Consider the following 23,748-nt stretch of genomic DNA (forward strand, 5'->3'; position numbering starts at 1 on the left):
ACAAGCAATCAGTTTTTGGCAAATACCCAAAATCAGTTTTTGGCAATCACTTTTTGGCACAACACCGGGATAAAAACTTCAGGTTTGTCCGAGGGGCGAGTTCACTAAAGTGGCCCTCTTTTTACCTGGATAAATCTTTAACTTGGAGCTGGTTATGGTCAGAATTTCAGAAGCGCCATGTGTTTACAGAATTTGCAGCAAGTTTTAAACGCAAGATCCTCTGCAGGGGAAATATGTGATTTTGTTAAAATCACAGTTTCTTACCTGCCAATAAATCACAGCATAAGTGAAGCAACAAAAGTATCTTCATCTTTCCTTTATCCTTAATTTTAGAACGATCATTGCTCATGTTGCAGAAGTATAAACCGGAAATAAGTCCTTATTTAAACTTCTGCAGAGCTTATGAAAACGGCAGATGCCGTCGCCAGCGTTTACCTGTACCAGCCTGTCTGCCGAAACCACTCCCAAAACACGAGCAGGTAGTCTTATCCAGGCGAAGGGAGAAATGGTAGAGACAAGGAAGCCGGAAATGCATAAAAGGACACAATAGGCCTCTTATGCAACTTACTATGATTCCTATAACAATATAATAATAATAATTAAAAGGATTTCTTTATATCATTTATTCATTGCTACTCTGTTTTCCTCCTTGTAGTAGTGTTATCTGTGCGCTCAGTCTTTTCAGCCCCTTTTATCGCTATTTAATAAAGGTTTAATTTTTTTTAAGTAGTCAGGACTCAATCACAGCCACTGTGAGCATTTCCTATTTTTTTTAAAAAATAATTAAACTCCCTTGATGACAAGAGCCTTAACGTAAGAGCATATGAACACATTTATGGTACAAAAAATAGAAAATAAAGTCTCAGAGAGTTAAAGAGTTAATAAAAAAAACATTTGGAAAATTACAGCAGACAAAGAAGATAAAGGAAATATGCTGCAAAAGAATTTTAAAATTAATATTAATCGAGAATGTTATGTCTTGAATGTTGTCTGGGTGTTTGGTGCTTTCCTATAGATTTTATCTAAGTATTCTTTGCTATTTGAGTGAATTAAAGTGTCTTTTTCTCACTGGATCAGAATACGCATCCATCGTTGAAACAGTATTATCTTTACTCAAAAAAAAAAGATTACAAAATATTACACAAAAGTTGTGTTCCGAAAAGCAAGAAGCACGTAGTAGCTCAGTGCAAAATCAGAGCACCTGAAGGTGCTTTAGGTAAAGGCTCTACAATACTACAGAGAAAACCAACAGTCAGACATCCCCCTATGACCAAGCACTTGGTGACAGTAGGATAAAATGAAGGAAAACTTGAATTCACTTTACACTTTACAGCAGGAACAGTCATAACAACCGATATGGAAAAAAAATCTCAGCACAACAATAAACAATAATAATAACAAAAAACAAATTTCAGTGATTGTTTTCAGACATGATCACCCAAAGGAAAAAGAGATCATTCACTTGGCATTTGATGTGCATTAAAGTGGACATGAAACACTACACAGCCTAATTTACACCACGGAGCCTTCTCGCCCCAAAAATGTCACAAATTTAATACTTTCTGTGAGGCTGTGATTTAAGTTACAGTTTTTAGAGCATGGGCAGTGCCATCTTGTTAGAAAACAGAATATGACATTACTAGGTTCGCTGGTTGCTGATAGTAGTCCTACATTAGTCCAATAACTCTATGTTGTTTACTGCCCTGTAGACATCAATCGGGTTGAGATCTGGATTTTGAACACTGTAGTACTTTTGTGTTTCAGGTATTCTTTTGTTGATTTGTTGTAGCTCTTCTAAACTTCAGGATCATTGGAAGAAACTTAAATTTTAGTCAGTGCTGTCTGACTCTTTCCTACCACTACAAGAGTGCTGTGTTTCAACCCTGAGCTTTAATCCAAAGAACGATCAGTGGAGTGAGTCATCTGGCCGTCTATGTCATCTGCCAGGCCTCTTTTATAAACTCTTATCAGACTCTGTCTAAATCCCTCACTGACTTTTAGCCCCATGCAGAAGTATAACAGTGGGTTCACACAGCTGTTGAAGTAGGCAATACTCTTTGCTACAGGGTACCAGATTTTCAACAGTGCCTTTTTACTGTCCACCATCTTCACCAGTAAGAGGCAGTGGTATGGCGCCCAGCACAGGAAGAAGGCAATGACCAAACTTGCTAGTATACGTAGAGGGCGGGACTTCCCTGACAGGCGGGTGCGTCGGATTCCCACAGCGGCCAGGATGTAACAGACCACAATCACCATGAAGGGAATTATGAAGCCGCACAGGAAGCGGATGGAGTAGAGAGCAACTATGGTGCTGTTGTACCCTTCTGCCTTCTCTTTTGGATGCAGCAAGCACTTACTCAGGTTCTTCTTGCCCAGATAGACTTGGCGATGGATGAAGTAGGGAATGCTGAAGAGGATCGCTGCGATCCAGATACAGACTGCCACCACCCTTGCTGCCCACAGGGTGCGACGACGCTTTGTGAGGACAGGTTGCCAGACACAAAGCACTCGATCCAGACTGATCACAGCCAGCAGAAAGACAGAGCAGAACATGTTGGTGTATTTGAAGAAACCATTGAACTTGCAGACGAAGAGCCCAAAAGGCCAGTGGTCAAAGAAGAGCTTCTTAGTGAGAGAGAAAACTCGTGTGAAGCAGAAGATCAGGTCTGCTATCGCCAGATTCACCAGCCACACGTTGGTGACCTTTGGCTGTGGATGAAGAAGAAAATAAAACAAGATGGAAAAGTGAAGAAAGGAAAAACAAAAATGAAAGGTAATATTTACATGAAACAGTAACCAGAATGGGATTTTATCAGCCATTATGAGGTCCTATTTATATAAATGTTACTACTAAGCATAATCCTCTACCTTATTTCAGGCTCAGTCGTCTTAAACTACACTGTAAAATGTAATTCTAGATGTTTGTTATTTCAACATATTATTCTATATCAGTTTGACGATAGATGACTGAAGTTGTTGTTATAACATAGAATTACAAGTTAAAAACGTCCCAATTACAACAAAAAAAGCTATCTTGAAAACTCATGTCCAGCTAAATCAGCAACTTATGTGAACTTGACAATGTGGGGAAGTTGAGCACAGCAGGATTCAAAACTGCCTCACGTGACTGCTACCGAGGTGCATCATGGGGAATTGGCGGTTAACGACATGCTCGCTTTACTTGGACGTTTTCTAATCGTCTTGTTTGGAATATGCTTTCAAGGTGAGTAACACTATAAGGAAAGAGAGCTACAAAAGTTGGAACATGTTTTGAATTTATGGCATGACGTGTGTTTTTCTCTTTTACCGAAATGTTTGCTTTAGCTAATGTAACTTTAGCCGACAAGGTCCAGCTTGTGTGTCATGACCAAACTTGACCTAATAAACTGACATATGGCCTTTTTTATGGGTTTAATGTAGCGCTGACCAAATCACAAGTATTGTGCCGCTAGCTTTAAGGTTGTACACTCAACCACTGTTGCGATATTAGCAAGCTAACTCAGCTAATTAATAAAGCTTATTTCATATTGTCTCTGTACTTGTAAATTTCTTTCAAGTTCACAGGCTGTTGTATTTTGGTGGAAGTTCATTTTGGCAATATTTCCAATAACTGGCTGGGTTCAAAAAGAACTTTTTGGCAGGACTCCGATGCTTGTTGTCATCTGTTTACCCCTATGTAATCACTTAAGTTTTTATTAACTGCTGCATGCTAAGCTGCAAGAGTGCACTGAGGACTGAGACAAAATATGGTCTACAAACCAGCATTATATTAGTTTTTATCAGATAGTCCTCCAGTGTGTTTATCTTTTGCTTTAATTATATTGTGCAGTTATTTGTTACCCTGAAATGCTTTATGCTTAACAACAGCTCACCATTTTAACTTATTTTTGAACTCTTGTGATCAGTATGACTAGATTGTGTGAGTTTCCATACTAAACGAGCTGTAGTGATAAAATAATTGGCACCAGAGACACTGATTTTTGGCATGGTATACTGCAGAAGTTTTTTTTTTTTTTTTTGCATAATTGACCTTTTAATTAAACTGCATTCTCTGTATTGTAACAAAACTAACGTTGTTTATATGTCAGGAAATTAGCAAACATGAATAAATGGCGAAAACAATATAATTATAACATATATTTTTATTTTACTTATTTTAGGTCTGTGAAGCCAAACTTGATGCTGGGGATTTATTTTTGTCAGTGGAGTCAAATGGTAAGTTACAATTTGTGCATTTTGTCATACTGGAAACACCTCAGATTATATTGTAATTTAATAGCTCTGTAGAACAAATGATATAAAGATTGTAGTGTCAGGGTACTTCTTAAGAAGTAATATGGCACTATTGATGATCGCATGCAGGTGGCATAAACTAAATATTCAGAAGTGCTACCAACAAATGATTCATTAACAAAAGCAATGGAGCAGACTGTTTAGGCTCTTGTGGTTGTAATAACATCCATAACTGCAAGTTTGTCATTAATTTATTTTCACAGGTCTAGATGATCACATCTGACTTTGTCATTTAAATGAGGTGGACTTGCAAACTTTGCGCTCTTTTGGGTAAATTGCTGTCCACTACATATACACAGAATGTGCACAGTATTTCAGATCTAAAAAGGGAGTATGTAATGGACTTGCTGGCTTTAATGTAAAAAGCCTGTTGTGTAACTTTAATGAGGCAGTTGGACTAAAACCGTATTGCTCATCAAGGTAAACATCTGAGGAATAAGGAAACTGTTACTTGTCCTTTTACTCAGTGTTCTTTTAATCGCACGTTTACTAAAGTTTTACATCACATAAGTCATTTTCACAATCATTCTACTTTAAAAGATTTCAAGACAGAGCTTATTGTTCTCTGAACTTCTTGTTTGCTGAACGGCAGGTAAAGTGCATCTTTTTATTTGTTTGCTTTTGTGTGTTTGTGTTTTCTCTAATGGGCCTCAGATGACCGTTTGCTTAAATTTGAGTCTCAAAGAATCTTTTTTTATTCTGCCCGTACTCTCCACCCCTCTTCTTCTATTGCTCAGGTTGAAGCAGAATTTGCCCGTTTTACATCTGTTGACCTGAAAGGGTTCCTTTTTGCTGTGCTTGACCATTATGGAGAGGTTCGTGGAGCTGTACAAAATCAAGAGCGGCATAGAAAGGCTAACTAGGCTCATAAGATGCTTCGGAGATGATGTAAGTGTTCAACTGCGAAATCTAATCCTTTGTTTAAGTTTTAGGTTATCCAGTTCAACTGATGAACTCATTGAAAGAAAGCTGATAAGTAAAGTCTGTGATCATATTTCACAACCGGACATTTAGTGTGGTAACTTTTACAGAATCTGTGTATATTGGTGGTAGGTTGGATATCATATTCTACTTGAATGTCCTGATAAGCCTGATTCAAAATCTCCAATGATAATCATATATTGATGGAATTATGTATCAAAAAGCTGTGAATTTGGAGCTGTCTACATGCTTCATGAACACTGTTTAAAAAGTGTTTTTGTTTTCTTTTTGACTTCTTTGACCAGAGCCCTACACAAAGGAAGAGGACAGAGGACCTCATTTTCTAAAGGAAGATCCCTCACACACTTTTAAGACTGTGAAGGTTAGCATTGTTTCTTTTAGTAAATTTAATAATGACAGCACCACAGTGGATTTTAAATTAAACATGTGGCATCTATGAAACAATAGATGCCACATGATAACATGTGTACTTTTTCCTCACCAAATGTATTATTACAAGATCTTTGACACTGGATTTGGTCTGGGTTTCAGAGAAACTAACTGGCAAGCTAGCATTGATATTATTAGTGTCTTGTGTAGGGATGGGTATCGTTTAGGTTTTATCCGATACCGGTGCCAAACCGGTACTTTTGAAACGGTGCCGGTGCTTAAACGGTGCTCGAACCGGTGCTTAAAGAATGGAGAACACAAAATTGGTCCAAAAACCTCTCATGTTCAGCTGTTTTTTGTAAAAAGATAACAATGTTAGCCTTTTCTGCAGCTATAGGGCATATATGGTATCACTCTTGGCTGGAAGCAGTGCTTAAACAATGGGAAAAAAAACACAAACTTTGTCCAAAAACCTCTCATGTTAAACTTTTTTCCACTTTTTCTTTGGTCATTTTAGCCTTTTTGGCCAGGGTGAAGGGAGTATCTGCCATCAAACAAGAAGACAGCCGCATGTAACTACGACGGTGTTTGCTAGTTCACCTTACATGCATTAATTTAATAACATGGTTAGCTTACTCAACATAAATTGCACACGAACAACATTAAGCTACTCACGCAGAGAAGAACGGCTGCTGCTGCCATCATCATCCGTCATCATTTCTGCTACACTGGCAGGGCTAGGGGCCAGGACTCTACTCTTCGAGTTTTTGGGGGATGTTGCTAACTCCAGGTCCGATAACAGGCACCACACCCGCAGTAGATGTGCTCGGTGTGAGGTCTCGCAGCAAGCTATCAAACACGGCGCATTTCTCGGCTTTAAAAAAACGCTATGCGTCGCCAGGTGTTTCATCGGATTCGAGGTGTTACCTCCTTTGACAGCATCACAGTATCACCTTAAAGCACTTGTTGCAGGCTGCTGAGTTTGCATCTTTTGCTGCGAAGTACAGCCAGACTTTTGACCGCTTCGCCTTGCGCATTTTTAATCTGTAGCTCTGCTCTAAAAGAACGTACGTACCTGGACCCGCCTACTATCCTCGGAAACGTAAAATGATTGGCTAGAATTGGCTCAGGAAAATAAAAAAAACCCCCGAAACAAAGCACCGAAATGTGCGCTGCTTTTCGGTCTGGTTACTACCGTTTATGTCAGAACCGGTGCCATCATGGCACCGGACACCGGTACCCATCCCTAGTCTTGTGTTTATTCATGTCTTCACCAGGGTCTTTGACATTTCGCTGCTGTACTGTTCACTTCAGCTTTACGTTTGATTTCTCACATTGTATATTGTAATGGCAGAGATATTAGGATATTTAAGGGGCTGCAGTGGCTGCTACAGCTGTGGGGGGCAATACTTTGGTGAAATGTCCTGGACCCTGGAAAAGAGACTGTGTAGACTGGGTAAGCAATTAAAGGTTACTGGCAGAGAGTCATTGGGCAGCTGGGTGAAGGTGGATGTTGATATTCAGTGCCAATTATGCAACCTGTTCCGCCATGTCTATATGCTCTTTTTTCATGCTGTTAATATAGGGGGAAAAAAATAAACTTTAATCAATAAACTGATTAAAGAAGCATTGACTATGGAGCCACAATCTGATCCTGTAGTGTAGCTGCAGTTTGCACATTTCATGTATTCTCAGCCAGATTTGGTTTAGAGCACAGCCAATATTTAGCATAAGTAGATTTAAATTCACACACACTGATGATGGCAAGCTACATTGTAGCCACAGCCGCCCTGGGGCGCACTGACAGAGGCGAGGCTGCCGGACACTGGCACCACCGGGCCCTCTGACCACCACCAGTAGGCAACAGGTGAAGTGTCTTGCCCAAGGACACAACGACTGAAACTGTCGGAGCCGGGGCTCGAACCGGCAACCTTCCGATTATAAGACGAACTGTCAACTCTTGAGTCACGATTCAGTCATCCACCCATGTGTGTGAATGACTGAATGTGTAAAGCACTTTGGAGTCCTTAGGGGACTAGTAAAGCACTATACAAATACAGGCCATTTACCATTTAAATTGAAAATTTTGTTTGAATTCTGCAATTGAAGACATGCTCAGTTATTTATGAACATGGTCTTTGTTTAAAGCAAGAAATGGATTTGTAACATGGGGGTGCATATCTCATTCTGAAAAAACTTTAACAACTAATAAGTGTTACCCAAAGCCAATCACCATCATCCAAAGCATCAGTATGGCTCTTCTTTGGAAAGACATGAATTGTTAAGCACACGGGATATTGTGTAATTGTAATTGTGTAATTTTTTTTTTTTTTTTTTTGTCTTTGAACCCTTTTATAGCCGACAGGTATTGAAGACACGTTTTCTAAGAGGATGAAAGTTGGCATTGTGATGGTGAAAGAAGAAGACATCATCGATGTGTTGGTTGTCCTTGAGGCAGCAGTAATCCTGTCTAATCTGAGGGATGTCTCAAGTGCCATTTCCATGCTGATGGGCCTTCTTTTTGCCCTCAACATAGACTATCCAAAGGAACTTAAGGACATCTTTGAAGTCATTCAGAACATCCTAATGAACATTGGTGGAAGTCAGTGCATCTCACTAGTGCATGGTCTAAGAAACAGACTCTTGCAGAAAGCCATGCAGAACTGTAATTGTATGCTCACAGCATACAATTGCCTTAGTGTTAAGGACAGTTTTTATTTTACTGTTTGTTTTTTTTATTCTTGCAAGTTCTCATTCTCACTTTTGTATGTCACTAAATGACTACACTTTACATTCCAGATTAGACAATTACTCATTTGTTCATGGTTTAAGAAACTTATGTGAACAACAATATAATGGAGGACTCTGCAGATGCTTATCTCATGCAAGTCAGTAGTTTTTCCTTTGTTTTGCAATTGAGCAGACTCAAACTGATGTTTCTGAAATATCCATATTATCAAATGTTTCAGAAGCATGCAGTCATTTTCAGAGATATTGGTTCTGTGGAATTTGTTGCAATTGTAAACGAAGACAAATACAAGAGTTTGATGTCTTAGTTGTTATAAACTGATCTTTACTGTCACTTATCAAAGGTTTTGCACTATTTTAATATTTCACGTTTTATGCTAACAGGTGTGACTGAGCACAATGAAGTTTAAAAATTTTGCAAGTGTCTAAAATAGCAAGTGTCCTGTTGATACATTACATTAATGCAGACTTTATGTTGTTACTTCACAAGAATCACTACTGCTTCTAGAGTATTGGTCAGAATTTAATCTTCACCCAAACTGGGCTCAAGACCAAGTTTAAATTTATTGTTTCACAGGGAGCAGCCTTTGAGTTTTGATGGATTGTGAGAAAGATGAGCTACGTCACTGATTTTTCTGTTTCTCAGATGACTAAGATGGCACAATAAATGGTGAATGTTGGGTGCTCATTAGTAATTGTCTTGTCATGTTCCTAAAACAAACTTTCTGTATGAAATGATCAGATACACTTTAATGGAATCTTTGGGCTTTTTTTCTGTAAACAACAGAAAATTAATTTAAAGGAATGTAGATATTTAAACCTGAGATCTAAGATAAACCTAACAGGTAGTTTTGCTGAAATGGATGTTAGAAAGCTAGAAAAAAAAAAAAAAAACTTAAGATGTTTAATACACATTTTTCTTTACATCCAGTCAATCAAATCTGATAATTAAAATGAAACTGATTTACAAGTTCACTCAGCTACCTTAAGGAGCTCAGTTAATTAATAAACTTAAATCAACTTAGCTAACAGATTATGTTAGTTAAGCTAAAATAGATTCCTAAGTTTAAAGAACTACTAAAGTATTTGAATTAACTAAAAAACCCAAGTCAACTGAACTAGGACAAGAGTTTAAACAATAGATTATTTTAATTTAGCTGAAAGGGTTTTCCCAAGTAAAGATGACAATTAAAGGAGTTGAACTGACTAACAAATCTCAGCCAACTAAACTAAGACAAAAGTTTAGACAACATGTGATTTTTCATTAAGATAACAATTGGTTGTGTTATAAGAACAAACTCTATTTCTTGACTTAACTTAAAATTTTAAGGCAGCCCTGTACCTGATATTTTTAAGTTGAAACAACAAGTTATATTTTACAGTGTAGTCCAAACGCTAAACAAGTGTCTTTTGTACATAAACTTAACTTAACTTGATAAACTTAATCACATCGCTCTTGAAATAGAAACATCATAACAGAAATTAAGTTCAAAATACTCTTCTAATTTATGTGTCACACTTCAGAGTGTGGGGATTTTTGTTGGTATTTCACCTTGGAAACAGCTTCCATTACTAACTCTGTTCAGCTGTGTGAAATGAATGAGGTGATAACCACGTCCCAGTAGGTGAAAGAGGTTTATATTTATATGCACTGCTCACTCAACACACACACCATAGCTATGACATCCCACGCATGTGCTGTGAAACCACCTACACCTGTCTCCTACACCAGTAAAGGTCACAGTTTCTTAACCCCAAGTGTATTTACTGTCGTTAAAGTAGAAAATAAATATGACCCCACAGCCTTCACTAAACAGATTACTAACAAGCTCAGAAGGTATTTGAAAGGTATTATCCACTGAAGTATTCACCTTAAATTTGAATCCAGCCACCCAGATGACCACAGAGTTTCCTGTGATGCCGAGCACAACAGTCAGTGCATAGAGAATGATACTGACATTGTCCATAATGGCACTGATGCCCACCATAGTTTCCTGGTCATCTTTAGAAGGCTTGACTGTGTTGGTGGGCAGAGAGTCATTAGGAAACATGGCGTGGCTGAGAAAGAGAGAACAGGAAAAATGACAAAATGTTACTCATCCATGTATTTCCTCAATTAACTGACAGAGAGGAAGAAAAGATAATATTACTTTACTTGACTTTATTCTTGGACTCTGCTAGAGTAGCTGTGCATGATTCACAGTTTTTAAAAAGTCCTTGCTCATGATGATAGTTGCCCTCCTCCTTGAGTTCTTCCTCCGTATGGAATAAGTACATTTACCTTTTAGCCTTTCCTCTGATTGACTGTTCCACACAAAAAGAAGGTTTGGACAAGTGGGTGGGACTCAAGTACTTCTATTCAGAGCTGCATGCATGAGGTGAACACATTGTTTTATCCAGTCTCACTGATATCATACAAAGACATGAATAGATAGGCTGTCTGAAATAGAGTTTCCAGAATATCATATTGTGTTTGACATTTGTCATGTTTTAGTGTCTTCCTTTATCAGAGTAAGCTGCTTGTTCACTTCCTGTGTGATGGCTTTTCTTATGCATTGTTTTCTTTGTGACTTTCTATCCTCAGTTTATCCAATTCACAAAGTATAAAAGAAAGGTACAATTGGATATCATCTGCAGACAGGTGATAGGAAATCATTTTAAAACTACTAATAATAAGGTCTAATGGCAGGACATATAATGAGAATAACAAGGGGCTTAAAACTAATCCTTGTGGAACACTGCATGAAAATTCAGCTACATCTGACCAAAAGTTTACCACTGAAACCAAAAGTGTTTTATCTTAAGCCACTACAGAAATATATATATTTATTAATATAATAAGTAGATTTTGTAGTGTGACAATCTTAATTGGATGTGGACATACATGAATAAATACACAAGTTGAATAAAAGCTAAGAAATGCACTAGGAAGTAAAAACCCAAAGAACTGTGCACCAAACATGACTCTGCAGATTACATTTTTGAAGGAATGAAGGAATGAAGGATATATGTGGACTTCTGTTGACTTTGATATATATTCAACATTCAATAGAAATTGTTGAATAGCTTCACTGACTTTAAATATTTACTAACTCATTTCAATTATATCCAAGAAGGGGTTTCAAAGAAAGCTTGTGGAATTTCCCTCTTCACTTTTTTAGCACAGACAACTGAAAATGGCCTGGCTATTTCAGAAGCTTGTCATATCTGCAGTAATGCAGTGGGGTTTACATCACTGCATCTGATGCTTTGCATTGCACTTGGTGATGTAAAATTTGGATGGCGCAGTTCGACCTTGGAAACACTTTCCATCCTATCACAGTAGCAGGCAGGAATTCACTCCTGAGAGTGACACATTCTCTAACAATTGTTTGTAGATGCAGTCTGCAAGCCTAGGTGCTTGATTATATACACCTGTGGCCCTGGATGTCATTGTCACATCTTAATTCAACAATTTAGATGGTTGAGTGAATACTTTTTGCAGTATAGTGTATATAGGATCCTACATATCATCCTACTTTGGACTTCTGACCTCTTCTGGAAGGTTAAATGAAGTCCAACTTTATTAACAATTTTTAAGAAATAAAACTGTTATATGGGGATTCCAAATATCACATCATAGTTTGCTTCATAATATTTTGTCATTTTTGACCTCACATCTGACATTTCACATCTGCTTTTCATTTAAGTTAATCCCAAAAGGCATAGTTTTTACTGGACTGCAAACTTATTGATGTGCGTTTAAAAAGAAAAAAGAAAACAAAATTAATATATACACAGTATAATACTATTCCCCTCAAAGTAAACACTGCCTGCCTTCCTTTGAGGTTGCTTCAGGAAAGGTATCTGAGTCAAAACTCAAAACATTGGGTAAACTCACCCATGACCATGAAACCTAAACTCTATCATTAATGATGAAGAGTATATAAAGATAAAAGATCATAACTGCATGAGATAAATATATATTAATTATACATGGATTTATGATTTTGAGCACATTAAACCATCAAACTGTGGTGACCAAAACCTTCATGAAGCTACAGGAAACCGAGTCAAGATGTTAGCAAAACGTGATATAAAACAAGGTATGTTCAGGAAAGTGTTATGCCATGAACTGAAAATTATTAGTCTTACCAGTGGAAACAAAAACAGCAGCTATTCAAAGGAAAATATCCGAGCTGGTGAACACAAAGGTGGTTTCTGCTGTTCAGAGATGTGAAGCTGCAGCAGTCAAAGGAGAAATAAATATAGCACTGCAGGGACTGCACAGTTTTCTTCAACCACACACAGGAAAAGGAAAAAGAAAACCACCACTGTATTGTGGTTCTATGTTCAGCCACTCAAATTAAAGCTTACATTCACATCTGTCCACCAAACATGACTCTGCAGATTACGTCTTTGACCCTTAGAAGAAAAAAAAGATATATATTCACCATTCATTAGAAATTCTTGCGTAGATGAGCTGAATTTAGATAACCAGTTACTCATTTCCATTATATGCAGGAAAAGGGTTTCAAAGAAAGCTTGTGGAATTTCCCTCTTCTCTTTTTTAACACAGAAAGGTGCAACTAAAAATGGTCTGTCTATTTCAGAGGTTTGGTTATACTTGCACTAATGCAGTGCAGGTTTGGGGAACTACTCTTTTGTTGCTAAAAATATTGCAGCCAGACACAGGGGCATAAATGAGTACACTTTTTTGATCAAGCCTTAACCTTTATGAAATGGTAAGGAAACCGAATCAGGAGCATGTATAAAGGAACACGAGTTCTGAACAAACTGTAAGTATTACGTGCAGAATATAGGAGTTTAATCACTTGCTGTGCGTACGTGTGTGTGTGTGTGTTATAACACAATATATAAAATAAATAGTTTGTGGTGTAATTAATGGTTGACCAGCAGCTAAAGAAAGCAAATGACACCAACCATCCATCTTCTTCCACTTGTGCAATTCAGAGTTGTGGGAAGCTGCAGCTTGTCCCCACTGTGTTAGGATGAGAGGCAGGGTACACCCTGGACAGGTGGCTGGTCTGTTGTGGGGCAACAATCCTTTGCACCAACATACATGGCTATAGGTAATTTAGAATCACCATAACTTTTGGGAGTAAGACAGAATATGCAGTGACAGGGACAACGTGGAAACTCCACACAGAAAAACCTGGATTTGAACCTTGGACCTTCTTCCTGTGATTCAAGAGTGCTAACAACCACACCACTGTAGTGCAACTTAATGATTTGCTGTTTGGAAATTGACAAAAAGTTCTATTGTCAACACACAGAAAGTACTGTTTAACAATTTAAAATATCGTATTATATTTGACCTCTGACCTCTCCTTTAAGGTCAGTAGAATGATGTGAAGGCCAAAGTGATAATGACCCTATAAAAAGCTATTTAAAGCTGTTTCTTACTGCCATTGTTGTATTAAACAAATATGCATATAGGGAAAGATACACTATATCATTCATCTGCCTTCAAACAAATGAAATTTTTTGACTATTTTTCCAGAAGCACATTTGTGAGGTCAGACCAGAAGGCCTGGCTCTCAGTCTGCACTCCAATTCATCCCAAAGGTGCTCTGTTGGGTTGAGACAGGACTTTGTGCATTTCAGTCAAGTACTTCCACACCAGACCTTGCTTAGTGCACTGGTGCACAGTTATGTTGGAACAGGAAAGAGTCATCCCCAAACACTTCCCAGAAGTGAAATTATTTTTTCTAAGCAACTAATTGATTATGGAGAGAAGAAATTAATTCACTGGTTAAACACTCACTGACAAGTGCAGTTCATTTCTAGGTTTTCTAGGTTTACAGTGTTTCAGGCGGGTTTGTGGTTAGTGTTGTGTGTATAACGTATGTGGTTAGCACATCTCAGATCACTTTTACTTGAATATCTTCTGATCTGCCTGCACTTCTCTGCCTGTGGGGGCATGTCAGTAATAAATAACAGAATAAAAGAATGTTAACAATTTGAGGCATTTCAGAAAATCTAAATACCTGAATGACAATGAAGTGGAAAGTTAAGAGACAAGATCTTAATAAGGTCAGAGTGCTTCTCCACTCACAAGTAAACAAACAAATAAATAAATAAAATCTACAGATGAAGGATGTGTACACATGCATCAATTCTTCCATTTATCACACCAGGTAAATATTGTCTAATCCACTTATACGCACTGATGCGTGTATGAGCAATGATAACTACAATACTTGAATAATAAAGCATACTTCAGTAAAACAGCTCCAGCTCAGTTATGTGGTTTCCTGGACACTTATTCTTTTGGGAGACAATGTACGCTATTATTAGAGTTGGTTCTATGTAAAATAACTTGACTAATTTAAAAGACTGTGCAACTAATTCATCCTCCACAAGTAGGTGCCAAAGCCCTATTTACCATGATAGTGCTGAAGTGTTAGCAAGGTGCTGTGCATCATTAAAGAGGAGTCATTACTGAATGAATGATTTTGATACTAATGCTTCTATTTATTACAAATGGGCAAACCCAAATGTAGGCTGCGAAAGAAAATAATACCTGATCTCTTATTATTATTAACTTAAATGAGATCCAACATTTAAATAAATACTGGCTTTTTTGAATTATTTCTAATAGATGAGAGAGAGAGAGAGTGAGATAAAGAAAGAGACTGCTCTGTGAGCTCGATTGACTCCAATGATCTCATTAGAAACTGCAGTGACTTTCAAAGAGAAAATGAAACAGGCAGAAATTTTTGGCTCCAACTCCCATCGGTTCTCTATCATTTCTACTTTCAACAGAAAATGTATTTACTCTATCATGTGACTTCATCCTCAGCATCCTTACAGATTCCTGAATTGGTGACATATTTATTAACAATTCTGATGACAAAAAATTTTTCCCTTCTTTTTTTAAAATTTTTTAGACACTTCTGGTGTAAATATGTCATAAACAACAGGAGAAAGGCTTGTAGGTTCACATGGCTAAAACTCCAGACTTAGAGTCAAACATCATGCTCAAGTAACAACATATGACATCCACTGCGGTAATAAGTATGAAGTTGAGGAAAGTTTATTCATTCTCGGAAGCATGATGTGTTTGTTCAAATTTAAAAGTTATTGGTCAGTGTGAAACAGACTTATGATAAATTCACAAATGTTAAATTTTACTTCTTTTAAATGGAAAACACATTTAGCCTTTTCTTTTGTAAATATTTATTTTTTTTAATTAATTAAAAATAACACCTAAAACCTGTTTGACAGTGTGTAGAACCAATCTGATGACTCAAAGCTTAAAGTGAACCACACACATCTATGCACAATGGGTTGATTATGAGCAGATGATTTAATACCAACCCATGTTTCTAGATAATGCACAATGTTGTTAACAGATAGTGTTGAAGACTTTAATCTTTGTGAAGAAGCCCAGACTATTCATTTTCAATGAAATAGTATTATTTTTCATTTTAAAAAAACTTAAAGAAAGTAAATAAACTGAAAAGCAACTGGCTTATAAAACTGGCTTTTATAAAAAAAATATTAATAAACACATTTTTTAAAAAAGGTCTAGGACTTGGATATGGTCTGGGGCCTTTCTGGGCATTTTCATCGTGTCCAGTTTTCTCTGGGTACTCCAGCTTCCTCCCACATTCCTCATACATCCATAAGGTTAACTGGTGATTCTAAATTGACCATAAGTGTGAGGTCAGGTATGAGTGGTTGTCTGTCTGTGTGTGTTAGCTCTGTGACAGACTGGTCTGTTCAGTACTTCCTCTTGTAGCATTATGACTCATGGAATAGGCTCCAGCGTCCTGTCCCCCTGAAGTGGATAATCAGAAGAAAATAGATGATGGATGTATATGGATGGATGTATATTACAAGGTAGTGTGTTTCTGAAATAAAAATGATTTCAAAATGGTAGAAGACTTTAGTTTTACAGTCTGTATCAGAGCATCAGCTCAGCTCATCCAAATGGTTTACCTTTCTTCTTTTTGTAAACAGCAAATCCAACAGCAGCCACGAGGATGAGAACAACCACTGCAGCAACCACTATGGCAATGACGGGGATCATCATGTCAGGGAGCGTCTCTACTAAGTAAAATAAATAAATAAATAAAAGAGTGAGAAAGAATAGTACATCACAATAGTACACAATAGTACATCCATCCTATAAAATTCACACCACATATTTCAATTAAGCAGAGCAAATGGATGAAAATTCTTATTTACTTTTTAACTCATTAACAGGAGTTCTAGTTTTCACTCCTAAATGCATTGGGTAACATCTCCCGAGGTGTAAGACCGTAAATAACCAAGGATTTTATCAATTAGAGACAGTGTTGAATTTTAAAATATAGAAAATCCAATATCACTGTCAGAGTTATATGGTGAAGCCTGAAGTTTGAAAGGGTTTTTTTTAAGAATATTAACTGCAGTAGCAGATCACATACTTGGAGTTAATGAAATTGTTTTTATTATAAATAAGCATAAAATAAATTTTTCTTCTCTGTCCTTAAATTATCCCCACAGTAGCAGCTATTCTTCCTAAAATCCTACATTGGTTTGTTCTCAAGTTATCGTCCTGATCACGGAACACTAGACCAGTGCCTTATCCTGTCAAGGATATTTAAGGATGGATGGATGGATGGATGGATGGATGGATGGATATTCAAACACCACATTAAATTAAATGAGTTGCTCTCACCATCATCCTTACTTGTTCTATTTTTGCCCCTGTTGGTTCTAATCACAGGTTTGTCCAGTTTGGTGACTATGCTGTCCTCACCATCAGAGAACTGAAACACACACTCGTATCTTCTCCAGTCTTCAGATTTGACTGATGAAACCTTTAGATCAACACTTATCAGGAAAGTCCCATCAATGTTGGGGAGGATCTCTCCAGGATCTGCACCTTCATGGATGTCCTCTCCATCTTTCCTCCAGAACATCAAACCCCTGTTAGGATAGAAACCTGTAACATGGCAGCTGACTGGAGAGGAGGAAGCCTTCTAGAGGAGAGACACTGAGGGAAGAACTGGAGAGAGGGAGGGTGGGAAAGAGAGGGATGGAGACAATGGAGGCAGAGGAAAGGAATAGGTAATGATTAGAAAAGAAAAACAGATAAGGAAACGAAGACAAAATTAAATAAGAAGAAATGTTCATTGTATATGTTAGATGAAAAATATCACAACAACAGTAGAAAGTAATTGTGACCAAAACGCAAGCAAAGATGTAAAAATCAAATCTGTTAAGAGTTAAAAGCCTCCTAGTAGCTGTGCAAGAATGTGTTATGGAAAACTTTAGGCTTAATTAAACCCTAAACACATTCAGACATGGTAACTTTTTTTAAATTTTATACTAAAGAACCTCTGACTCCCTGACTGTCTTCACTTCTGTCTGGTTTCTCTCTTTTGAAGTGGTCTGTCCCAACCTCTGGTTTCTCTTCTGTCCAATCAGCTGTGTGTGTGCATACAGTTTGACTGTTTCCCCTTCAGCATGTTCTAATAGTGCTCCACATATTCTTTCTTCTTTGCTAGATTATACTGTAGTTGTTCTAATCAGCTTTCATCGAAGTTCAATGTTGTATATTTTTGAGCTAGTATAAAATCTGCTGAGATTCTTACATTTAATTTAATCTGTAAACTAAAGGAAAGAAAACGGTCTTGAGATATATTGTCTTACAACTAAAAAAGACTGTACATTGTTGTTAAGATGTATGTATGTTTATATTTCTGAATCATTCACAATGAAGCTGCTGAAAGAGAAGCATCGTGTCTGAGCGTCGTCATTGACTTATCCCCTTTTCTGGGTGTAACATCTGCACTAGTGGTGTGCAGATCGATATTGAAATATTGATTCTTCTGATACCAGTAATTTATATTCTAGAATCGAGTCTCATATTAAAATATCAATATTTTAGTACTTTGGGGTAAATGCACATAGGCTGCAGAAAAAACAAACAAACAAGCTGATCTCTCATAATTATAATTGTGGTGAATTGTCAAGACGAATATGAACTATCCATTCACTTAAACCAGATCCAACATGTAATTAAATAAATATTGGTCTCTTTTAATTATATCATATTGATGATAGAGTGAGAAAAGGGACTCCTGGGTAATCGCCATTGACTCAGTGTGAAATGTACTGTTGAATTGAAATGGACAATTGATGAGAATTCGCTTATGATAACTTAATAAATGTCCAATTTTGGTTCTTTTAGAATGAAAACACATTTAGCCTTTTATTTATTTAAATTTTTATTTTTGAATTCATTGAAAACAAAATCTAAATCCTGTTTGGCAGTGTGTAAAACAAGACTGATGACACAAACTCCCAGAAAGCATCGACATGTAACAGGCTGATATAACTGATAACTTGTAGACTGACAAAGCAGTGTCTCTTCAGCCATCATTGGTGAGATATTCATTCAAGGCAACATTTGAGTGTGGCACAAATTTTGTGTTTTATACAGTGTGCAGCATCAGTTTTTTTGGACTTTTTCAAACATGTTTTGACATGACATACAGGAACAATCATGAGCATTTCATACATTTCAAAGAGTTCTTTTTGTGAATAAAATTATATTTATGCAAAGAATTACACTGCCAAAGCATTTGGCCATAAATTGTGCTATGTTTAGAAAAAACTGGCTTAAAGGAAACATAGTGAAAAAAAGTAGAGGACTGAGTAAAACTTGAATAAAATCACATTTATAACTGGTAATGGAAGTGCAGATCCTTTAACACCAAGCTGGGGTTCTAGATAATGCAGGATAATGGATAGTGTAAACGGAAGACTTTTAGAAGGGCTCTATGTTTGCAAAGTCCAAGACCCATCCTGAAAACGATTAAAATGTTGTTGGACATTTAAGAAATTGTATTAATAAAAAGAATAAAGAGACCAGTAATGTTCTTTGCTCATAACTTCTTTAACTGAACGTCTCTATACTTATGTATACTCTGTGGTGTTGTGTCCTTTGTTCGTGTGGCATCTTGATTCAGCCTCAGAGTTCAAAGATGTTGAGAGAAATTGTAGGTCAACAACACACTTTTAGACTCACTGATACAGAAATGACTTTTCTATACAATATCAATAAAACACATTTTTAAAGGTCTTGGACTTGAATCCACTCTGGGGCCTTTCTGTGTGGAGTTTCATCATGTACACCTGCGTTCTCCGGGTACACCAATTTCATCCCACATTCCATTCCAAAGACATCCATGGGTTTAATTGGCATGAATGGTTTTTCATCTCTGTGTGTTATCTCTGTGATGGACTGGTGTGTTCAGTATTGTGTCTTGCCCCTTGCCCTCGTCCCCCTGAAGTGGATAAGCAGGAGAAAATGGATGCATAGAAGTTTATTTCAAAGGTACAGCGTGTTTCTGAAATAAAAAGGATTTAAAAATGCCAGATGAGTTCAGTTTTACAGTCTGTATCAGAGCGCCAACGCAGCTCATTTGAATCTCTCACCTTTTCTGTAAACAAATCCAACAGCAGCCACAAAGATGAGAACCACTGCAGCAATGATGAGGGTCATCATGGCAGGAGGCATCTCTACTCAGTAAAAGACAAAATACATGAACAGATTAAGTATGTTATAAGTACATTCATTTCAGTTCGATTTTATTTATACAGTGCCAAATCACAACATAGGCCTCAAAGTGGTGTTTATTGTAAAGTACAACATAGCGAAGAAAACAGAGAAAACAACAATCAGATGACCCCTGGGAAAGACGCACGACAGGCCTGTCCACATTTTCATGCTTTTCAGCATCGTTCTTTATTCACACACAGTTGCTGTGTGTGAATAAACAGTCCGCACCAACTGCCCGCGCATGCAGTGGCGCCAATGACAAGGTGGGTCTGGGGGCCGCCTGCATTTCAATCAGCAGCCCTAGAGTTGGGTGGCCACCGGGCCACCACTGGTGAACAGGCACAGAGCTGCAAGCTGGGCTCAGGTAGAAGTGAGGCCAGTCCAGACAGCACACCGACCTTGGGCTGTGCATGTCCCTCGCGCACCTCGGCAGATGAAGAATGATTCACTTGACCCCTGTGGAAAGAATAAAATCAAGGGACCAGTATACCAGATGAGCCCATTCTCACTCCCGGGGCGTAGCATACCGACGTTTTGTCACGTCCCACGGCGTTCGTGAAGAATGGGAAAGGTCACCTTCCGCATTCTTATGGTATGCGCCGGGTTATGGATGAATTGCAGTGCAATGATGGTCCCATGGTAATAGACATTCCAGCCATGTATTCCAGCCCTAAACCTAACGTTATCCATAACCATAACCATAACCCTATTCCTAACCTTAACCAGCACTGAAATGAGGTAAAATAGTGTTTTCCAAAGCGATTTGAAGAAAATGAAGGAAAATGTGTAGATTTATGGAACGCCAGGACTGAAGGAATTAATTAAATACACCATTAAATAATTAATTAAATGTGGCAATAATTAATTAAAATTGGAAATAATTAATTGCAGAAATTTTTACGACACATGCAATTAATTAATTATTGACACATTTAATTAATTATTGACATATTTAATTAATTATTGACAAATTTAATTAATTATTTAATGATTTAATTAATTAATAACACATTTAAATAATTATTGACAGTTTTAATTAATTATTTAATGATTTATTTATTTAATTCATTTTGGCACTTTTGTCCCCTTCATCTCTCTCCTTGAAATAATTTTATCTGTCAGCCTCACCCATCAAACTAAGTGGGCGGGGTTAACGCTGCCCATGCAGCTTCTCTAACATTTGATTGGTTGCCGTGCAAAGTAAGTTAAGACAGGTCGATCCTAGATAATCGATTGCTTGTGTAGTCTTGGGGCAGCCAGGTATCTCAGAATGCATTTCAAATCACAGGTGGCAATGGTGGTGGTGTAGTTTTAAAATACCCCGTTTTTCTGTCACCAACTACACTTTTAACAACACTTTTGTCAACATAGAACATGTTTGCAAAAGTGCTCAGATGTTTTCAGAGATGTCACTAGCTCTGCTAACAGTCAGCTGACAGAGTGCACCGAGCTCACTGCCCCAGTGTTCCAGCTTAACTGGTTTTTTTTTTGTTTTTTTAGTTTGTTTGTTAGTTTTTGGGGGGGTTTTTTTGGGGGGGGGGGTTACGTTAACCGGTTTGTTTACATATTCCACTCTCCGTGTTCCACATGTTGCATTCCCATATTCTCATTTTCACCGAACGATCGTCTCTTTCCGCCTGGTCTTGTGTCTCTGTCTTCTGTAACATAAAGAACGAGCTGACATTTTTCTCACGACACCAGCGATCAGCTCAACAGACCCTCAGTTTACCTGCGTGCATCCTCCTCCTCCTCACCTGTCAGCGGTTGTTTAATACCTGCTGCTAATTCAAGAAACACGCCCACGTTACCTGGTGATAGTCGCAGTTTAACTGGGCAGCCGGTGCTCGATATAACGCAATGTCAGCGCATTTTTCTGCACAACATAAGTAAATATAGTTTTTTTTCCCGAGCGCAGAGCTGCTGGAGCTTGTTTCCCAACAGAGCATTTTATAGGCGAACCCACTTTATCAGCGGCTGATGTCCAATCACCGGCACACAGCTTTGAAACCTCACCTGAGTTTTAGCTCTCAGTGGTTAAACGCTGGACTTAATTCACTCAGGTTTTGTCTGTCGGGTCACAATTACTTCGCTGTTTTATTTACAACTGAGCAAATCGGTTTGGCTGAGGTTAAAGTTACGTTTCATAACTGCATAGTTTTACAGATGTTTAATGGTTCACTGGCACATGTGTTAGACTGAACTATTCGCTTTTCTTTATCTGGTGTGTTTTGGATTTAACAGTGAATTTTGAGATTAAACTGACTTTTAAAATGTTTTATACAAAGAGGAAAGAGAAGGCGCATTTCCACCGAGAGGAGCAGAGTTTGCAACAGCATGTTCATCATGAAGACTGCAACCTGGACAGAAATATTATATCATCTGTTTTTTAATAGTTATTCAACTGTATTCTAAGCACCAGCGAGCTGTTAGAATTTTTAGAGTTTACTTAACTAAAAATAAATGAGGTTAACATATAATTTGTGTGATTTTTTTTCTCTCTTTTTTTTTCTTTTTTTTTTTTTTTCTTTTTTTGCTTTTTCGGTCATGTTATGTTTAACTGTCAAAGGCTTGTTACAAATTATGAAACACATCGTGCAGTCTTCTGGATGTTAGAAGAAAACTAATACTGCTCATGAATGAGACGAAAGGCAGGAAGGTGTCCTTTAAAACTAAACTTATTAATAGGACCTCCCTATTTATATCATAGTTTATGATATAGCACGTGTATTTCAGTAATAGCCTACTGATTTCAGTGTAGTGGTGAACAGTCACACAGCTCACGTGGGCGTTATCTGTGATACTCCTTAACTATAATTTATCCAAGTTAACTTCAGTTAACCATTCAGACAGTTCTTTTGCAATGAAAAACAAACACCCATGCTGCCGGTAGGTTTCCGCTGTGCCAGCTGTTTACATTATAGCTGCTTATGCAGTAACCATGGTAACCACGGACTCTGAGCGGCTGGATCGACGGAGGTCAGACAACAATTTTACATATATGATCTTAAAACAGGACACAGCCACTATCCGTCCTGCCCTCATATCAAATGTGAACGCTGACTGAGTCTACGTTTGACGTTTGCTTTATATCTAATCTTCCTCTCAAACATTTAAACAGCAGCAAGTCTGCAGCTGAGGGAATACAAACTCAAATTGTCGGAACAGGTTTGCTCATTTCTTGCGTGTATTCATTTGGTGATTTATTAAATATATAACTGTTATTCTAATCTGCTGCTGAGTCTCTTACACTGATGAAAATGCAGATAACACAGATCATGAACACCTGTTCAACCAATCACTTTCATTCCACTTTGATCTGCGACAAACTGACGGTTCATCTCTGTTACAGTGTTGCGTTAGACTGCTATATTTTTTTGTTCTTTATGCTGTAGATTTTCACGTCTCTGGAATAGTTGGCAGTAATAAGGATGATTTTCTGTAAAATCATATTGATATGACCCGTGACATACTCGTAGATGACAGATTAGTCAGCTGGGAAACTCAGTGTTAACTCAGAAAGCTGAAGATATCGTGGATATGCTGATCTTGCTCCGTGGTGTACAGGGCCGTTTACCCTCATGATTAATATTCACAATAAAAATATTAGCCGAACATCATGAAGTCTGTATGTGTTTCATAGTGTCGAACAACCTTTGTACAGTTAAAGCCAGCAGTTACTACATGACGGAAACACCAACGTTATCTCTTTTATGCGTTTATATGCAGGTCACGCTGATTACTGAACAAAAACCCAAAGATCAGCTGTTAATCGAATTTATTTGCTCTCTCTCCTCCTTAAACATGTTTTTAATGTTAGTCATAATTCAGAATTG

At 37.6% G+C, this 23,748-nt stretch overlaps 3 protein-coding genes across 4 annotated transcripts in view; all 3 read right to left on the reverse strand.

The window, feature by feature from the left end:
- Positions 1-1,890: 1,890 nt before the first annotated feature.
- On the reverse strand, positions 1,891-10,629 carry LOC135932603 (fMet-Leu-Phe receptor-like). Its single transcript, XM_065470079.1, has 3 exons — positions 10,508-10,629; positions 10,224-10,410; positions 1,891-2,709 (listed from the first exon to the last, which is right to left on the reverse strand). Exons 1-3 carry the CDS (start codon positions 10,627-10,629, stop codon positions 1,891-1,893), a joined length of 1,128 nt encoding a protein of 375 aa, XP_065326151.1.
- A 5,426-nt stretch (positions 10,630-16,055) lies between these two features.
- On the reverse strand, positions 16,056-18,873 carry LOC135932605 (class I histocompatibility antigen, Gogo-OKO alpha chain-like). The gene is made up of 4 exons (XM_065470084.1): positions 18,847-18,873; positions 17,036-17,327; positions 16,300-16,410; positions 16,056-16,138 (listed from the first exon to the last, which is right to left on the reverse strand). The coding sequence occupies exons 1-4, from the start codon at positions 18,871-18,873 to the stop codon at positions 16,056-16,058; spliced, it is 513 nt and encodes a 170-aa protein (XP_065326156.1).
- LOC135932711 (major histocompatibility complex class I-related gene protein-like) overlaps positions 18,617-23,748 on the reverse strand; it is a 33,763-nt gene continuing 28,631 nt past the window's right edge. Inside the window, exons 5-6 of one of the 2 annotated variants that reach the window (XM_065470299.1) lie at positions 19,792-19,875; positions 18,617-19,640 (exon numbers count right to left, since the gene is read on the reverse strand). In XM_065470299.1, coding sequence (XP_065326371.1) covers positions 19,582-19,640; positions 19,792-19,875 — 143 coding nt within the window. In that variant the 3' untranslated portion in view covers positions 18,617-19,581. The remainder of the gene's footprint in view (positions 19,641-19,791; positions 19,876-23,748) is intronic. The other variant, XR_010573602.1, reaches the window with a different exon arrangement.

This window comes from Pelmatolapia mariae, linkage group LG22, assembly GCF_036321145.2.
Source record: "Pelmatolapia mariae isolate MD_Pm_ZW linkage group LG22, Pm_UMD_F_2, whole genome shotgun sequence".
In the NCBI taxonomy this organism is placed as follows: Eukaryota; Metazoa; Chordata; class Actinopteri; order Cichliformes; family Cichlidae; genus Pelmatolapia; species Pelmatolapia mariae.